The 14,183-nt window shown below is 39.5% G+C and overlaps 2 protein-coding genes and 1 pseudogene across 2 annotated transcripts; 2 read left to right on the top strand and 1 right to left on the bottom strand.

Annotated features, from left to right (window-relative positions):
- Positions 1-72: 72 nt before the first annotated feature.
- On the top strand, positions 73-5,294 carry LOC145911019 (cation channel sperm-associated protein 4-like). The gene is made up of 7 exons (XM_082998252.1): positions 73-267; positions 676-805; positions 1,247-1,464; positions 1,686-1,817; positions 3,541-3,693; positions 4,384-4,560; positions 4,782-5,294. The coding sequence occupies exons 1-7, from the start codon at positions 73-75 to the stop codon at positions 5,292-5,294; spliced, it is 1,518 nt and encodes a 505-aa protein (XP_082854378.1).
- A 1,146-nt stretch (positions 5,295-6,440) lies between these two features.
- Positions 6,441-9,686, bottom strand: LOC145911372 (uncharacterized). The gene is made up of 6 exons (XM_082998693.1): positions 9,560-9,686; positions 8,949-9,118; positions 7,649-8,568; positions 7,273-7,341; positions 7,140-7,198; positions 6,441-6,838 (listed from the first exon to the last, which is right to left on the bottom strand). The coding sequence occupies exons 1-6, from the start codon at positions 9,569-9,571 to the stop codon at positions 6,785-6,787; spliced, it is 1,284 nt and encodes a 427-aa protein (XP_082854819.1). The 5' UTR covers positions 9,572-9,686; the 3' UTR covers positions 6,441-6,784.
- Positions 9,687-10,987: 1,301 nt separating this feature from the next.
- Positions 10,988-13,922, top strand: LOC145911373 (regucalcin-like; annotated as a pseudogene).
- The last annotated feature ends 261 nt before the right edge of the window (positions 13,923-14,183 follow it).

Below are 14,183 nucleotides of genomic sequence, written 5' to 3'. Positions count from 1 at the left end.
TCCAAGAGACTTGCAAGTTTTTTTCTGTAATGAGTCGTTTGACAAAGCTTTAGATACCGTAAAACTACAGCAATGGCTTCCAAATGGAAGTCCAAGGTCGGGACGGTAATTAAGGCCCAGCAGGCCAGCAATCTGCTTCAAGTTCCCAAAGCACCGCAGCTCACTGAAGAAGAAGACCTAGTGGACAGCAATACCCAACAGCATGAGGTGCTGAGAAGGTTTTGCTTTGAATCGCCAGAAGAAAAACAAATTCGTCGAAATCAAAAGGTAATACCCATTGTACAACGATTTTTGCTCTCTGTGTTACGTAACAAATTAACGGTCAATGGCACTGTTTTGGGTCACTGCAGGGTGTGTGTTTTTGAAGATGAACAGACAATTAGTTTACTACAATTTCGAACACTAACAACACTGCCTACAGGCGTTAAATATGTTTCCAACTGCCTGATCATTTTTTGTTAGTTTTAGGTTCGAGCATTATTATTTTGAAAATACTCTGTTGCGATCTAGCGGTTAAAAGTGCTTGCCATTAAAATAATTGTTTTTGGGTGAGGGTTAACGAATGTATACAGTAAAGAAGGGAAAGGTTAATTTAGTGAATAACGCTCCTCATTAGGTTGTTTTCCGAACCAGCGTTTTAACACCAACAAAGAATTGACAGTCATAATCTTTCAGCAAGGCCTGCACAACCAGCTGGCCGAGGTGGAGGTCGATATTAACGATGTAGCCGAAAAAGACGACGACGATATTACTGAGATGGTTTCGTCGATGGTCGCCCATGTGCTCAATTCGGTTTACTTTAAAGGTTAAGGTTAATTGGTATTTAAACAAATGTGGATATAACGGCAAAACCACACAATTGCCTCAAAGCACTTAAAAGTTACTTTACTTGCATTGATCACGATGTAATGTGTTTAGTATGGACAGAATTAAACAATTTTCTTGGTGAACGAAGTTAGAAAACGTTCGCAAACACGTTTCGATTAGGCTTTGCTTTTAATTCGAAAACACCACATCATGAAATACATTGTGTGCTTGGTACATGCGTTGCAATTCGGTATTTCATCACATTTAAGGAGTTTTGACACATAGTATCATCGGGACCCAAGCGCTGTTTTGCTTTTGTGTTTTGCCACCATTACAAGTCTGATGTTTAGAAAAAATGAAAATAATAACAGTAAAAATGAAAAACCATTGTATGAAGCAGTTTGTCGTCGACTAACACTTACTTCATACAATCTTGCAGGAATGATTTTTGTTGTGATTGCGATCAATGCGGTTCACATCGCACTGCAGACAGTGGACAGCATCTCAATCCCCTACTCTTACGTATTCTTTGTGGTCGACAATCTCATCATGGGCATCTTCATCTGTGAGATAGTCCTCAAGTGGTACAGCGGTTTTGTCATATTTTGGAAAGACTATTGGAACATCCTTGATTTCGTGATTATATTCGTTTTACATGTAGGTTTCCATTGCGGACTCGCCGAAATTTTAAATTTTTGTCCACTGTAATGAGTTGTCGAGGATTTTTTTTTAGAATGAGTTAATGATCGTTTCAATAAGCCATTTATATACCGGAAAGCTGGAGGCATTTTTGTAGTTTATGGTGTGTAAACCTACAGGTGCAGTTCAAAGAAGAGACTTGACATAAGTTTCTCTTTACATCACCACTTCTATTGCAGCTCGGACCATGGTTAGCTTTCTTCAGCAACACGAGGTTGCTAAGAATTTTGCGGGTCATTCGAGCATTCCGGAGCCTTAAAACCGTTACTTCACTAACGGGACTTTCCCTGGTGGTGGAAACGATATTACAGGTGTGTTGGAAAAACGTTGAGATGTTCATTTTATTGTTTAAACTATCAGAATCCCGCTTGTAGTTATTGCGACATCCCACGATTAAATCGGTAATCACTGAATCAGGTTTTGTCCTTTCCACAAAAGTCGCAAATATTTTAATGTGTCACAAAGTTTAATTTACTGAAATATGTTCAAGAGAACAAACAATTTAAATACTTCGAAGTGAGTTGTATTGTACAAAAAATTATGCACAGGCGACTTCGAAGAATTTAAAACAAATCCGCAGTATATAATAAGCTACCATTCCCCCGTGAAAATTTGCCACTAATTAGTACATATTAACAAATGCACACTCACCTACGGGGCTTGGTATGTTAAAAGACACAGTTGGCGTCGAATTTTCGTACATGTTGTGTTTACATCAGTGTGAGAATCAATGGGATTTGTGCGCAGCCGTTTACCACAGACCACAAAAATCAAATCTATAAATCTGCAAGGGTTTCTGCGCATCAACAACACGTCTTCTTATTAAATCCCTTTTATTTTAATTATTTTTCCTCCTGACCCACTATTCCCATACATTTTTGCAGCTCACCCTGAAAATCGTCACTTTGCCAATGACAATTTTACCGAGCTGTTGATAAATATTACGAAAGTGTAAATTTTTATTTTCTCTTTAGTCGCCTGCGAGTTATCTAAAAAAAAAAACGATTCTATTCTAACCGCTCGGCAAGAAGCACTGTGTTAAACGCTTGCAACTTGGGAGTTTAACTTGTTCCCAAAACTTAGGTGCAAATTTAGATCCGAATTTAATGACAAACCATATGTTCACATACTTGACTTGACGACTCTTTGCCAGCAATGCGATTAATCTGAACAGTTCACAGACTAACATTTTCCCAGCACGAAAAGTAACATTTTGCAGCACAATACTAGCGATTGTGCGGCAGATATAACTCGTCTCAATCCTGCATCAACAGATTGTGCCGTACATACGTCAAGGACGCCGTAAATGTCGATTGTAATCTCAACAATCCTCATAAACAGCTTAGCTCATAAAAACCCAAAATAATAGAGTTGTCGATCCTATTTTGCCTGCTGAGCTTTGGTACTCGTTTGTCGATAACTTGACTGATGGACTGTCCCCTGTCGTACGATATTCCGTTCAAGACTATAATAGTCTCGACGTGTTTTGGAGAACACAAAGACCACCTTTATCTTTTTTGTTTGACCGTAGGATTAACAACACAAGGACATGCAATTACCTGCATATTCCTCATTCTCTTCAATTTTTATATTGATTTCTTTACGGTACATCGCATGCACGTCGCCCGAACCCGCCCTTGAAACCGAAAAAAGATTCAAAATTCCGGATTAGGTCCGAAAGGAAGAAAGACGCGAATATACCGCCAGATTTTGTTTTCAGCAGATTTTTGTTAACAAGACCCCGTATCTTAAAATTAGCGACTTGACTGACATAAAATCCACCATCACGTAAAGAAATTGAAACGTTAAAGCAAATGTGACAAAGGGAGAATTCGATTCGATTTTAAAACAAAAACCCGAACTTGCTATATATGCGCAATACCGAAAAATACGTTAACCTCCTTCGCAATAGTGTTGTTGCTGCTTTTTATGTTTTCATCAAACTAGCATGTTGGTCAATCACAAACATCAGACCATACAAAACATCTGCACATACAATGACCATTTAAATAACACTATTTCTTCTTATTCCAGTCGATTCCGGACATGGCGAACATTATGATGTTGTTGCTCATATTCATGGTGGTGCTGAGCGTGGTGGGAGTGAAGTTGTTCGGAAAATTTCTACCGCAATATTTTGGCGATCCGATCAAATGCATGTTTTCCATATTCGTGTGTTTCACGCAGGTATATCCCGATGCAAATTTACGTGTACATAGATCGGTTACCAGTAAGTTCATCTTTCCTATAATCAATCTTTGTGATTTCGCATGGTCACAAAGCTAAGCGTACATGGCGGTAAGACATAAGTCTATAAATCTGCAAGGGTTTTTGTGCAGCAACAGCTCGTCTTCTTATTAAGTCGCTAAACCATTTTTTCCTTCTGACCCACTAATCCCTTACGTTTTTTGCAGCTCACCCTGAAAATCGTCACTTATCCAATGACAGTTTTACCTGTTGATAAATGTTACGAAAGTTTAAATTAAATATGCCAGCCTCGAAAGCTAGTGCTCTTAGTTGAGAAAACATATTCAATTTGACCTTCTGAACTTTTGGAACATCCGACACAATTAGGAAAACGGATTTTCCTGTCCTTTTTTTGATATTCCGGGTATCTCACTGAATCGATATTATGTCACGAAACAAAATAGTCGGGTTAAACGAGGTCTGACTCTATTAGGGACGAGGTGCACTTATAAAGGGGCAACCAATTGGAAATTACAGTAAAAAGCAGTCAAGTTACGTTTGGTGAATGCAGCATTCGCACAGCAATATTGGTGCATAATTGCACTTTGCATTAGTACTTTATGACGTCATTGGTTTAAAATGCGTTTCGAGTGCGCTATGACTTATGCTTTGACAAACACCTACCTACAGGACGGCTGGGTGAGGATATTCCGCAACTTTGAAAGATACGCAGATGACGATCCCTTCACATATGTATCTGCTTGCTTTTTCTTCATCCTCACCATTCTCACAGCTGCCTTTATCATCGCTAACCTCATCGTTGCCGTGGTAACGACAAACCTCGACCGCGCCATGAGAGAAATGAAGGCAAGGAAAATGTAATTTTGATAAAAATTTGCCTTGTTGGTGGCTTATTAACTTATCTGGTTGACTGTCATTTGCTAGTGCACAGGATAGTCGAAAATCAAACAATTCATACTTTTTCCAATACCACACGGCTTGTATCAGTTTTCAAAAACGATAAAAACTATCTGACAACAACATATCAAAAAAAATACAAATCTCAAAATTTTGTCACCATTGCACAGGAGGAGCAAAAATCAAGCAAGCAGGGTCTGGCGTACACACCACAGTCGGGAGAAGAGGCCGACAAGAAACCGAAAAATGAGAGCGGAGCCGAAAAGCAACAACAGCAGGAAGCACAGGGAGAAGAGGTACCTATCAAGTACATCCAGGACGTCGTGGAGGCCTTAGACCCTCTGTACGGCGGCGAGCACGGACTGGTAAAGTGCCAGAAGCCGTTGTACAAGTGCGACCTTTCGCATATAACCACAGAGAAGCTTGAGGATTATTTTCTTTTACTCATCGCCCTCGATGAAAATCTAAAGGAGCATCGCCGCTTGAGGGAGCAGTTGACGGGGATTGTGAAGGCGGTGAGGGGTCTGAACGATACGTCGTCGGGCGACGCTGTGACGGCCAAGCTTCTGATAGGAAACAAGAAGTCAACCAGCACGTACGACTTGTCGACGACCAGTTTTTATCACAGTGAAAGGGAACAAAAACGTGTAGAGGAAGATGAGGAGGTTGAAGAGATGAAATGACGCTTTTCGCAACATTTCTAAAAAAACCTTGCGATTTAAATGATTTTCTCCAAAAAACGATTGTTTTCGTCGGTAATGATCCGTGAAGGCAAATAGGACTGCAGGGTGGCAAAAATTGAATTATGGGCTTTAGGTAATGCATCACAAAATTAGGCAATGCATACCTTCCACAAACTCCTGTATTTTATGAAGCTGACAATGAATTGCGCTGCCAAGGGCAAAGTGGACTGTTTATAAGCGACTTGCCTGTTTGACATACCGTGGGACTTAAAAGGTTAATGAGCTTAAATGCGTTTATTATTATGCGGGTTAAAACAGGAAAGCAACTTATTTCTTTTTAACGCTTGTAGAGGCAACTTTACGAAAAGAAAAGGAAAAATAGAAAAAGAAATACAATAAAAGAAAATAAAAAAGAATGTGGGAAGTTTAGAAAAAGCAGATTAATTTTTAAAACAAATTGTCGACAAAACGTCAACGTAGGCATATTAGTCACAAAAACATCACGTTTTTAGACCAGACCATTACTGTAACATGTGCTAACATCCTACACGCGAAACTAAATAGGCAATCCAATGAGAGAAGTTACAAAATCTGAGTCATGGGTCACATTACAAGGCTTTAGGTCGTCTTGTTAATTGAATGTATATGAATGTATGTTTGTGGTTGTGTTGGTTGCCACCATCTATAATCAGGACTTCTTCAGTTTTCTTTGTCTTAGAAATTGATGCCTATATTACTGTGTTTCCTACTGTTCAAATAGCCTTCTTCCACGACTTGCAACACAAGTAAATAACTAAACTGGAGTCAGCGCAGCAGTTTGGTAACCTTAAGCGAATGGCGGTTGGTTGATCCAAGGAAACTACCACATGAAAATACTTTGTTGCGTCGAAATATGGCGAAGAACAAATGGTGCCTTTGCTTGCTGAAACCAAACTCTTGGCTGCGCACTCCAAAAAGTAGGCAGCTTGACTGCCCGTGCATTCTGCGACTTTGTGCTGCTGTTGTTTGTAAAGCAAATTAAATTATTTTTTTGATAGGTAGTGTTCACCGCTCAAGCGAGTTGCTTTTTATTGTACGAACGTGTCTTGAAAACTAAACGCAAACCAGGAACACTTAACACAAAGCAAAAGAACGTAAAGCGAGAGAACGGCAACATATCCGCTACGTTACACTCCACCACAAGACAGTTCTTTCTATATAATGCATGGCCGCCTCGACGACCCCAGGGAGGCGTTCCAAGTTTGTCTTACGTTGCATGAGGACTTTAGGATGAACGAATGATGAAGTTCGATTGACGCGAAGCAAATATGGCCAATATAAACATACCAGAGCGAACAATCTTGCAAAGCATAAAATCATACAACAGAAGGAGAAAGAAGGACGCCCCTACTCGTAACAAACACTTGTGTGTTAAGATATGATGCAACATGTAATTTTGGTTGAAGCTTTGACTAACATCAATTTTGTTATTTTGTGCGAGATATGATCTCTTAAACGATAAGATTAGGGAAGAGATAGCACACCAGTAAAAAAACGATGATAGTCTGGAAAAAAAATAATAACATGAATAGTAAAGAAAAACGGTATTTTAAACTTTTTAGATAAATAAATTCACTTAATCAGAATTGCTCTTCTGGCACTTAGTTTCTAACGTGTTTATTGGAAACCAACGTTTCGTCTGCCATCCGGCGAGACTTCTTCAGGGTTATGTCCAATAAACACGTTAGAAACTAAGTGCCAGAAGAGCAATTCTGATTAATTAGTATGCCTGGCAACAAAAATAGCAGTAAATAAATTCACTTTCGGGCTAAACTTGTTTTAATAAACCATAAGGAAGAAACTCACCAACGGCAAAACATCAAGCCACCTTTGAATTTCTTCTTGGATCCAGTAGTCACAGTTCCCTGTTAAAATCAGAAAACAATATGGAAATGCTTCTTCAAATTACAAACACCTTTCAATATAGTATCCTACTTACATAAATACTTTAAAAGCTTTGTTGTTCTGCCTAAGGTAAGACGAAATCGTTTGTAGGTTGATGGTTCATCTAAAAAGAAGAAAAACAACTTGTCAAAATATTTTGAGAAACTTATATTTTGTACAGTAGTCCTACCATCATAACTCTATAGACTTAATAGGCAACCAATACACGTTGTGTATAAAACAGAAATATATTGCAAGTTTTTAGCAGCAAGAAATACATTTAAGTTATCTGAGATCAATTCTCGTGGCTTAAGTATTTACTGTGAGTGAAGTATTTAATCTACAACAGAACAATATTTTGATGACATTTTGGAGGTGTCAACAATGATCATTGCTTGCGCAATACAAGGAGCTGCCCTTTTAACACATACCAGGAAGAAATTTCTTCGTATCCGGGCAAAATCGGTCAAGCGGAATGGTTTTCGCATCTTTTAAATCATTTTCTTTCATTATCTCCAGGATGGAGCGCACGTTTTCATCAATCAATCTCACATCCTTCTTTTTCAAGACGTCTTGCAGGCTGCGGAGGATCTGTGGAGCAAGAGGGCGATCTACCGGATTTTGCCTCCAGCATCTTTTCATCTCATCGCTTATTACATGGATTGCGTCATGTTCTAAATGTTCTCCATCAAGCAGCAAATTGATAGCAAATGTGTCTGGGCGAAGTCCTCTTAGAACAGCCTCTGTGATAATCTCGCGATCCAAAGAACAAAAAGGAGCAAGACGAAGGAGGATGGAGTAAAACACCATTCCCAGACTGTAAATGTCCGCTTTTCTACAAGGACTTGGAACAAAGTGTTGCAAGTCCTTGTTGAGAGAGCGGAGTTTTTCGGGAGCGCCTTGACTCCACGTGAAGTTGATCTTCGGACTTCCTGCAACCAATCGGTTTTCAGAATTAAAGAAGAACGCGCTGCCGAAGTCGCCAATTTTACATCTAAGGTTTTCTGTTAACATCACATTGCCGCACTTGAGGTCACCGAGGACCATGTGACTTCCCCGTTGAAGGGCGTGCAAGTGCGCCAGGCCGCTTGTGACGTCACATGCCATGCGCAGACGCAGGAGATAATTGATTGGGTATTTGTGAAAGATGCGTGGAGAGGAATGGAATTTTCCATCAATCATAATTTCTTCTTGTTCAATCCTTGTGTAGGCGGAGAGGAGTTGCCGTAGGTTACCATTGGGCGAATGTTCAGTGATGATAGCCATGCCAATATTCCACTCGGTAATATCCAACGCTTCCACGATGTTTCTGTGTCTCGCCAACTGTTGTAAACCGAACTCGATGCGAACACTAAATAAAAAATTCTTTTTGATGCGTAAGTACAATATCAAAAAGTGTGGAAATAAATTGGGATGGCATATAAGGCAGACAATAAAAGGCCTAAGGCGCAAATTCAAAATTGAAAAACTGAAATAAACAATAACAAAGGTCGTTTTGCCCCACGCAATATTTACTTATATTTCCTTTGATTGTAAAGTTACAACTGTTTTGCTTTTTGCTTGGCTATTAAAAATGGTTTAATCAATCAATCGACCACACACAAAAACTTGGGTCAAATTGTATGTGGGATTACATTGGTAGATTTATAAAGTACAACACTGATCAATTTTTTTAAACACAACTGCGGACGATTTCAACGCAAAAACGCATATACATGTACATATACCAACCCCATGGTTAATCTTTTTCTTTCATTATCATCACCCGGCATAACAAAACACTTGATGTCCAATTTCCTTTCCTTGAAATGCCCCAACCGAGCCCGGGAAAACGCACCCTTTCCAATACCACCCTCATCACCCTGTACGCAATCTATCTCGTGCGCAGGAAAAAATGCAACCTGTAAAACAAAATAAGTGAATGTGCGCAGTGGTGACATGCGCAGTGGTGACATCTGGTAACAAAGTGTCGTAGGCATAATTGTCCAAAACAATACTTTGAATACATTTCTCGAAAAACAAAAACGATCGCAGAAGTTTTTTGATTCAGGACAGTGGTTCGTAATTTTTAAAATAGTTCAGCTTATTGAAATAGTTTTATGACCCACTTAACATATCTCACAAAAAGGACATCGACCCCGTTTTGATAACCACTTGTTTAGGCTACTACAGGTAAAACACTATGTTACATGAGCTCGGCTTGTGTGACATTGCAAAATGTGATTACGGTATACACTAGATTAGGTGGTATGCTACCATTGAATCCGCAATACAAAAGACAGACGTACGTATAAACTTTTTTGATAAGAAAGCGGTCTAAAAAAATTATTGGACTGACCTACCTTGTTTCCCATTTTCCATTATAGTTCCATCGTATACTGACGGCAAGCATATGTAAACGCAAGTTTGCTAAATAACAGTTCGCTAACTTACTTTGCAATGACGTAGACTTCAAAATATAATGATGCGTAAAACTGCAATTAAATCCAAGCATTTGAAACAGAATAGCCAAAGCTAATATGCTATTGATCATGTTAACCAGAGTAGACGTTTCGAACACTAACTGCGTTCATCATCAGTACTATGATGAGCTGCATACAGCAGAGCGCCGAGGTAGACATGGAACCGATCGGGCAGAAAGAACACAACAACACCCAGCAACACGCCGGAGGCGCATGACGTGACATCAGAATCAATAACCACAGCCTCGATATTATCACTTGAGATGCGTCAAACTGCAGTGGGGACATAACGTTGAACAGGTTTCAAGCAAGCTGTAACCTACAATTCTCGTACAAGTTGGGGCAAATTCCAGGTCCACTGCATTTTCCATTGATCATTTTATTATACATGCTGCTAACAGGCTATTTAAACAATGAGAAATGCTAGTAATACGATAGGCATGGAATCTCAATCAAAATAAAATCTCGATGACCCAGCTTATTGGGTGTTCTTAGGTGCGCAGTTTTACATAATCCTCTGCCATGAAAGACAGCAGAACGTTTGTCAGATTCACCGTCAACTTGGCCTCGTAAACCCAAGATGGAAAGTAAGATGACCCAACTGGAGGCAAAGCATACACAAACAAAGCCATTGTGATAAAATCACAAACAACACAAACTCCTGCAGTTGACAAAGTTGCTTCGTTGAAGATTTGAGCAAAAGGGGTTTGTGAACAAAAACAGAAGGACAATTTGAATGATAACAATCACAGCATTCCCAATGTAAATTCCAACTTCAAGTGTCGGCACACCGAGCTATCCAATGAACCGTAACGTGTACCAAATGTCGCTTCTTAACTCTGGGGCAAACAGCCAATTTGCGTAGCTTGGAGTGTTTGTGGTTGGATTGTGTGTACGCCTGCAGCAAAAGGGTGCAACCGAAAGCAGTTATTGCCGGCAATTGACTTGTAGTTGATCAAACAAACAAGCATAAGGTATTTTATATGAGCTTATAATTGAACTTTAAAACAGTGCTTAGGACCGGTGAGTTTGCACTAGCAATGTGATCGCCCGTCAACAGCCATTAAGAAACAAGGTAATGGCGGATCATGAGTTGAAATTTCTCCCCAATGCGGCTGTTTGTGCGGCGTGCAATTAACATGTCAGTAGCAAAAATAAATAATTCTTTTCAACAACACTGATTTGAATCATACTGCTAGGAAATCGGTTGATAGTAAACATAACTATTAAAATACAAACATTTTTTCAACAGCATTTTGAATCCCAAAGGACTCAACGAGTGTTGGGCGTCACTCCATATTAGCCAGTATGTCAACAGGGAATGTTTCCATAGTGAAAGAATTTGATTGTTCACTTGGAGAAGGACCGCATTGGGATGACGACAGTGAAACTTTGCTTTTCGTTGATATCAACAAGTCGGCAGTGCACAGGTGGAACCCTGCGCATAGGCAGATGAAATCTAAATATCTTTCAGGTTTGTGACAACAACATACATCAAACCTTTGCATGCATCCTTGCGTAGCATTTTGTAAATTCGTTTTGCAGTGATTTACAATTTTAATTATTGTCGGCGCCCCTTCGAGTTCACAACCACGTTTGGCACACCCCATTTTGTGTTTCCATTGTTGCAATATTATTGCTTGGTACATATGTCATAAAATCTATACAAAATGATTCAACACTTATTACAGTTGTTTCCCAACTTTTTTGTTTACCGGCCCAAATGTTTTTTGGGACGGACTGTGTCTCAGCAAATGCTACAAATATTGCAACGACCGATGATCAAAGATAGTTTTTACACTGTGAAATGCAACACAGGAAGAAAGCATTGTCTTGCACAACTTGACGAGCATGAAAATGCTTTACATTTAAAAAAAAATACTTTTAAAATTATAACATAAAATAGTTGTTGGTCCAAACAGCCCTATAAAGGTTCATTCAATAAGTCTCGTGGCCTGCCAATGGACCAAAGCCCGCGGTTTGCGACTTAATACTCTATACGAACATATCTCGCCCTTCTGGTAAAAAACATTGTTGTATATAGCCTTAAAACTACTTGCATTTAGAAATTGCATTCAGAATTGTCGAACAACAAAAACATGCATCTTATCGTTTTGAATTAGAGTTTCAGACTACATTTAGTATCTTGTCAAAATACATTCGATTGTGCAAAAAAAGACATAATACTTGAGAGCTGAGAAAGGATGTACACGCTCTGTTTCGACCTGTAAGGTCTCAGCAGTGCAGCTATTGACTGTGTCACTGTACTAGCGGTATAGGGTACCCAACGGATTGACGTTGACCGAAAGGTACCACAAAGTGGAAATTAGTGTACCCGCTAGTGTAAAAGCTATTACAGTGCTACAGTCAACAGCTGCACTGATAAGACCTTACAGGTCGAAACAGTGCATGTACACCCTGGCTGCAGCTCTCAAACATTCGATTGGTAACGCCGTTTTCTTTTTAAATATCAAAAATAGTTTCTCTTAACAGATTCAACAATCGGCGCTGTAGTTCCAAGAAAAAAAGGTGGCTTAGTAGTGGCTGCCGAACATCGCTTTGCATTTCTCGACGAGGAAACAGGTGAAACTGAAACGATCAAGGAAGCGAATCTCGAATTTCCACACAGTCGATTTAATGATGGAAAGTGCGACCCCGCTGGAAGATTTTGGGCAGGTATCCAAACACGCAAAATTCCTCCTTTGTAGTTCGTTCGTCTCAAGGGACACAAGTGCGCCGATCTTGTCATATAGCGGAGTTTTGTATTACACAGAATAACGCTGAGATCGATTGATTCTCAACAAAACTGCCACCTTTTTGGATTAAACAATTTATAACATCTTGGAAATGTGATGGGCATTATTCCGAAACCAAATGTGCCATTCATCGTTTGATCTTTTTTTTTCATAATCTGCTACAGGAACAATGGCAAACGAAAGAACACCGGGCGATATGAATCTATAGGAGGGGGCTGTCTTGACACCGATCAAGGAATTTCAAAAAAAGTGGCGCCCGTCGACGTTTCCAACGGTTTGTCGTGGACTGCCGACAAGAAGGTAATGTATTACTGCGATTCGTTGCATTTCTGCATTCACGCCTACGACTACGACCTCACTACTGGGGATATAAGTAACCGCCGCGTGGCGCACAAGTTTTAAAGGGAACCTGATGGAGTTCCGGACGGACATTGTATTGACGTCGACGGCAACCTTTGGGTAGCCATGTTTTTTGCGGGACAACTTCTAAAGGTCGATCCCAATGTCGGTAAGTATTGGTAGCGATTACTGGCACTAACTTGTTGTATTATTTATATATTTTCTTTCGCTTTTCCATTTCTTTGTAATCCCTACTAAAAATCGAATAAACAGTCTCTTCCGTGTATTTCATGTCATTTGACGAAAATCTTCCTAATCAGTGTCCATCTGGTCATTGTCCTGTCATGACACTGTTTACTTTATGTCTAACGACAGGAAAGACCATACAGACTGTAAAAATCAGTGACGTGGCTTTAAAAACAACCTCATGTTGTTTCGGTGGGCCGAACCTCGATGAACTGTACGTCACGTCTTCACGAAACGAATCGGTGAAGACCGAAAAAGGGGATACCTCGGGAGCAGTTTTTAAGGTGACGTTTGATGTTGGAAGCAGAAATGTGTAATCAAACAAACCAGCTTGAATAAAACATATGGTATTATAGGCGTTAGTAACAGTTCTATAATACACAAAAGGCTGCTGCCATCGATGTGAAGACGAAAATGAGTACGACTGAAAAACAATGTAATTTACCTTCAACGATGCCACCTTTTATGGATGTTTTAACATGACCGTTTTTATTCGTGATGTGAAAACGGCATCCACATTTTATGGGCAGAAAAAGGCCTCAACGTTGTTTGAGCCAAAACATATTGCAAATTAGGCTGTTTGTGAATAAAAAGCTAAAAAATGCCTAAAATTAAATCGCCCAGTTATACATAAGGATAAAGCTTGGAAATAAGAACGCCCGTATTTTCTAAAATGTCGACCTCAAAAATGAAGAAGGTATGGCAACCCTGTACGTATACATGTAAACACATACGTCTTTCAAATATGAAACAACATGCCTTCTGTTTTCGGCCTTTTTTTGCTGCGAACTAAAAACATTGTTGGGAAATTAAGTTTTGACAAATCCTAAATACAAAACTTGTGTTCTCAGGTCACTGGACTTGGCTGCAGGGGATTGCCGGCTAATGTGTACGAGGGTTAAAGCTCCCACCTACCTCACCAGAGTGAATTTCACGGCCCCAATCATACGTAAACTAATTTACTTATATATGCCTATGCAGTATTGCTAATTGCAGCAAATATAGCTTGTAATTTTCAATACAGTTTGTGAGTAATTTGGAAATTTGAAAGAGTTTTGTTGCAGTGAAAGCATAATTCCTACATGAAAACATCTTGCCTTTTACAATCAACTCCTTTAAATATAAAAGCATAAAAGGTATGCAGTAATCATTTGTGCCGTCGA

The sequence above is a fragment of the Ascidia mentula genome, chromosome 8, assembly GCF_947561715.1.
Source record: "Ascidia mentula chromosome 8, kaAscMent1.1, whole genome shotgun sequence".
In the NCBI taxonomy this organism is placed as follows: domain Eukaryota; kingdom Metazoa; phylum Chordata; class Ascidiacea; order Phlebobranchia; family Ascidiidae; genus Ascidia; species Ascidia mentula.
The sequence above is the reverse complement of the archived record's forward strand: the minus strand, read 5'-3'. Positions and strand labels throughout refer to the sequence as shown.

What these genes read in the sequence shown, in the direction of transcription:
- LOC145911019 (XM_082998252.1), top strand. Translation starts at nt 73, where the DNA reads ATGGCTTCCAAATGGAAGTCCAAGGTCGGGACGGTAATTAAGGCCCAG. An exon ending in TGATTATATTCGTTTTACAT is followed by an intron (nt 1,465 to 1,685) that starts GTAGGTTTCCAT and finishes CTTCTATTGCAG; the next exon opens with CTCGGACCATGGTTAGCTTT. An exon ending in TATTCGTGTGTTTCACGCAG is followed by an intron (nt 3,694 to 4,383) that starts GTATATCCCGAT and finishes ACCTACCTACAG; the next exon opens with GACGGCTGGGTGAGGATATT.
- LOC145911372 (XM_082998693.1), bottom strand. An exon ending in TACGAAGAAATTTCTTCCTG is followed by an intron (nt 7,342 to 7,648) that starts GTATGTGTTAAA and finishes TCTTCTTTTTAG; the next exon opens with ATGAACCATCAACCTACAAA. An exon ending in AAAGCTTTTAAAGTATTTAT is followed by an intron (nt 7,199 to 7,272) that starts GTAAGTAGGATA and finishes TGATTTTAACAG; the next exon opens with GGAACTGTGACTACTGGATC.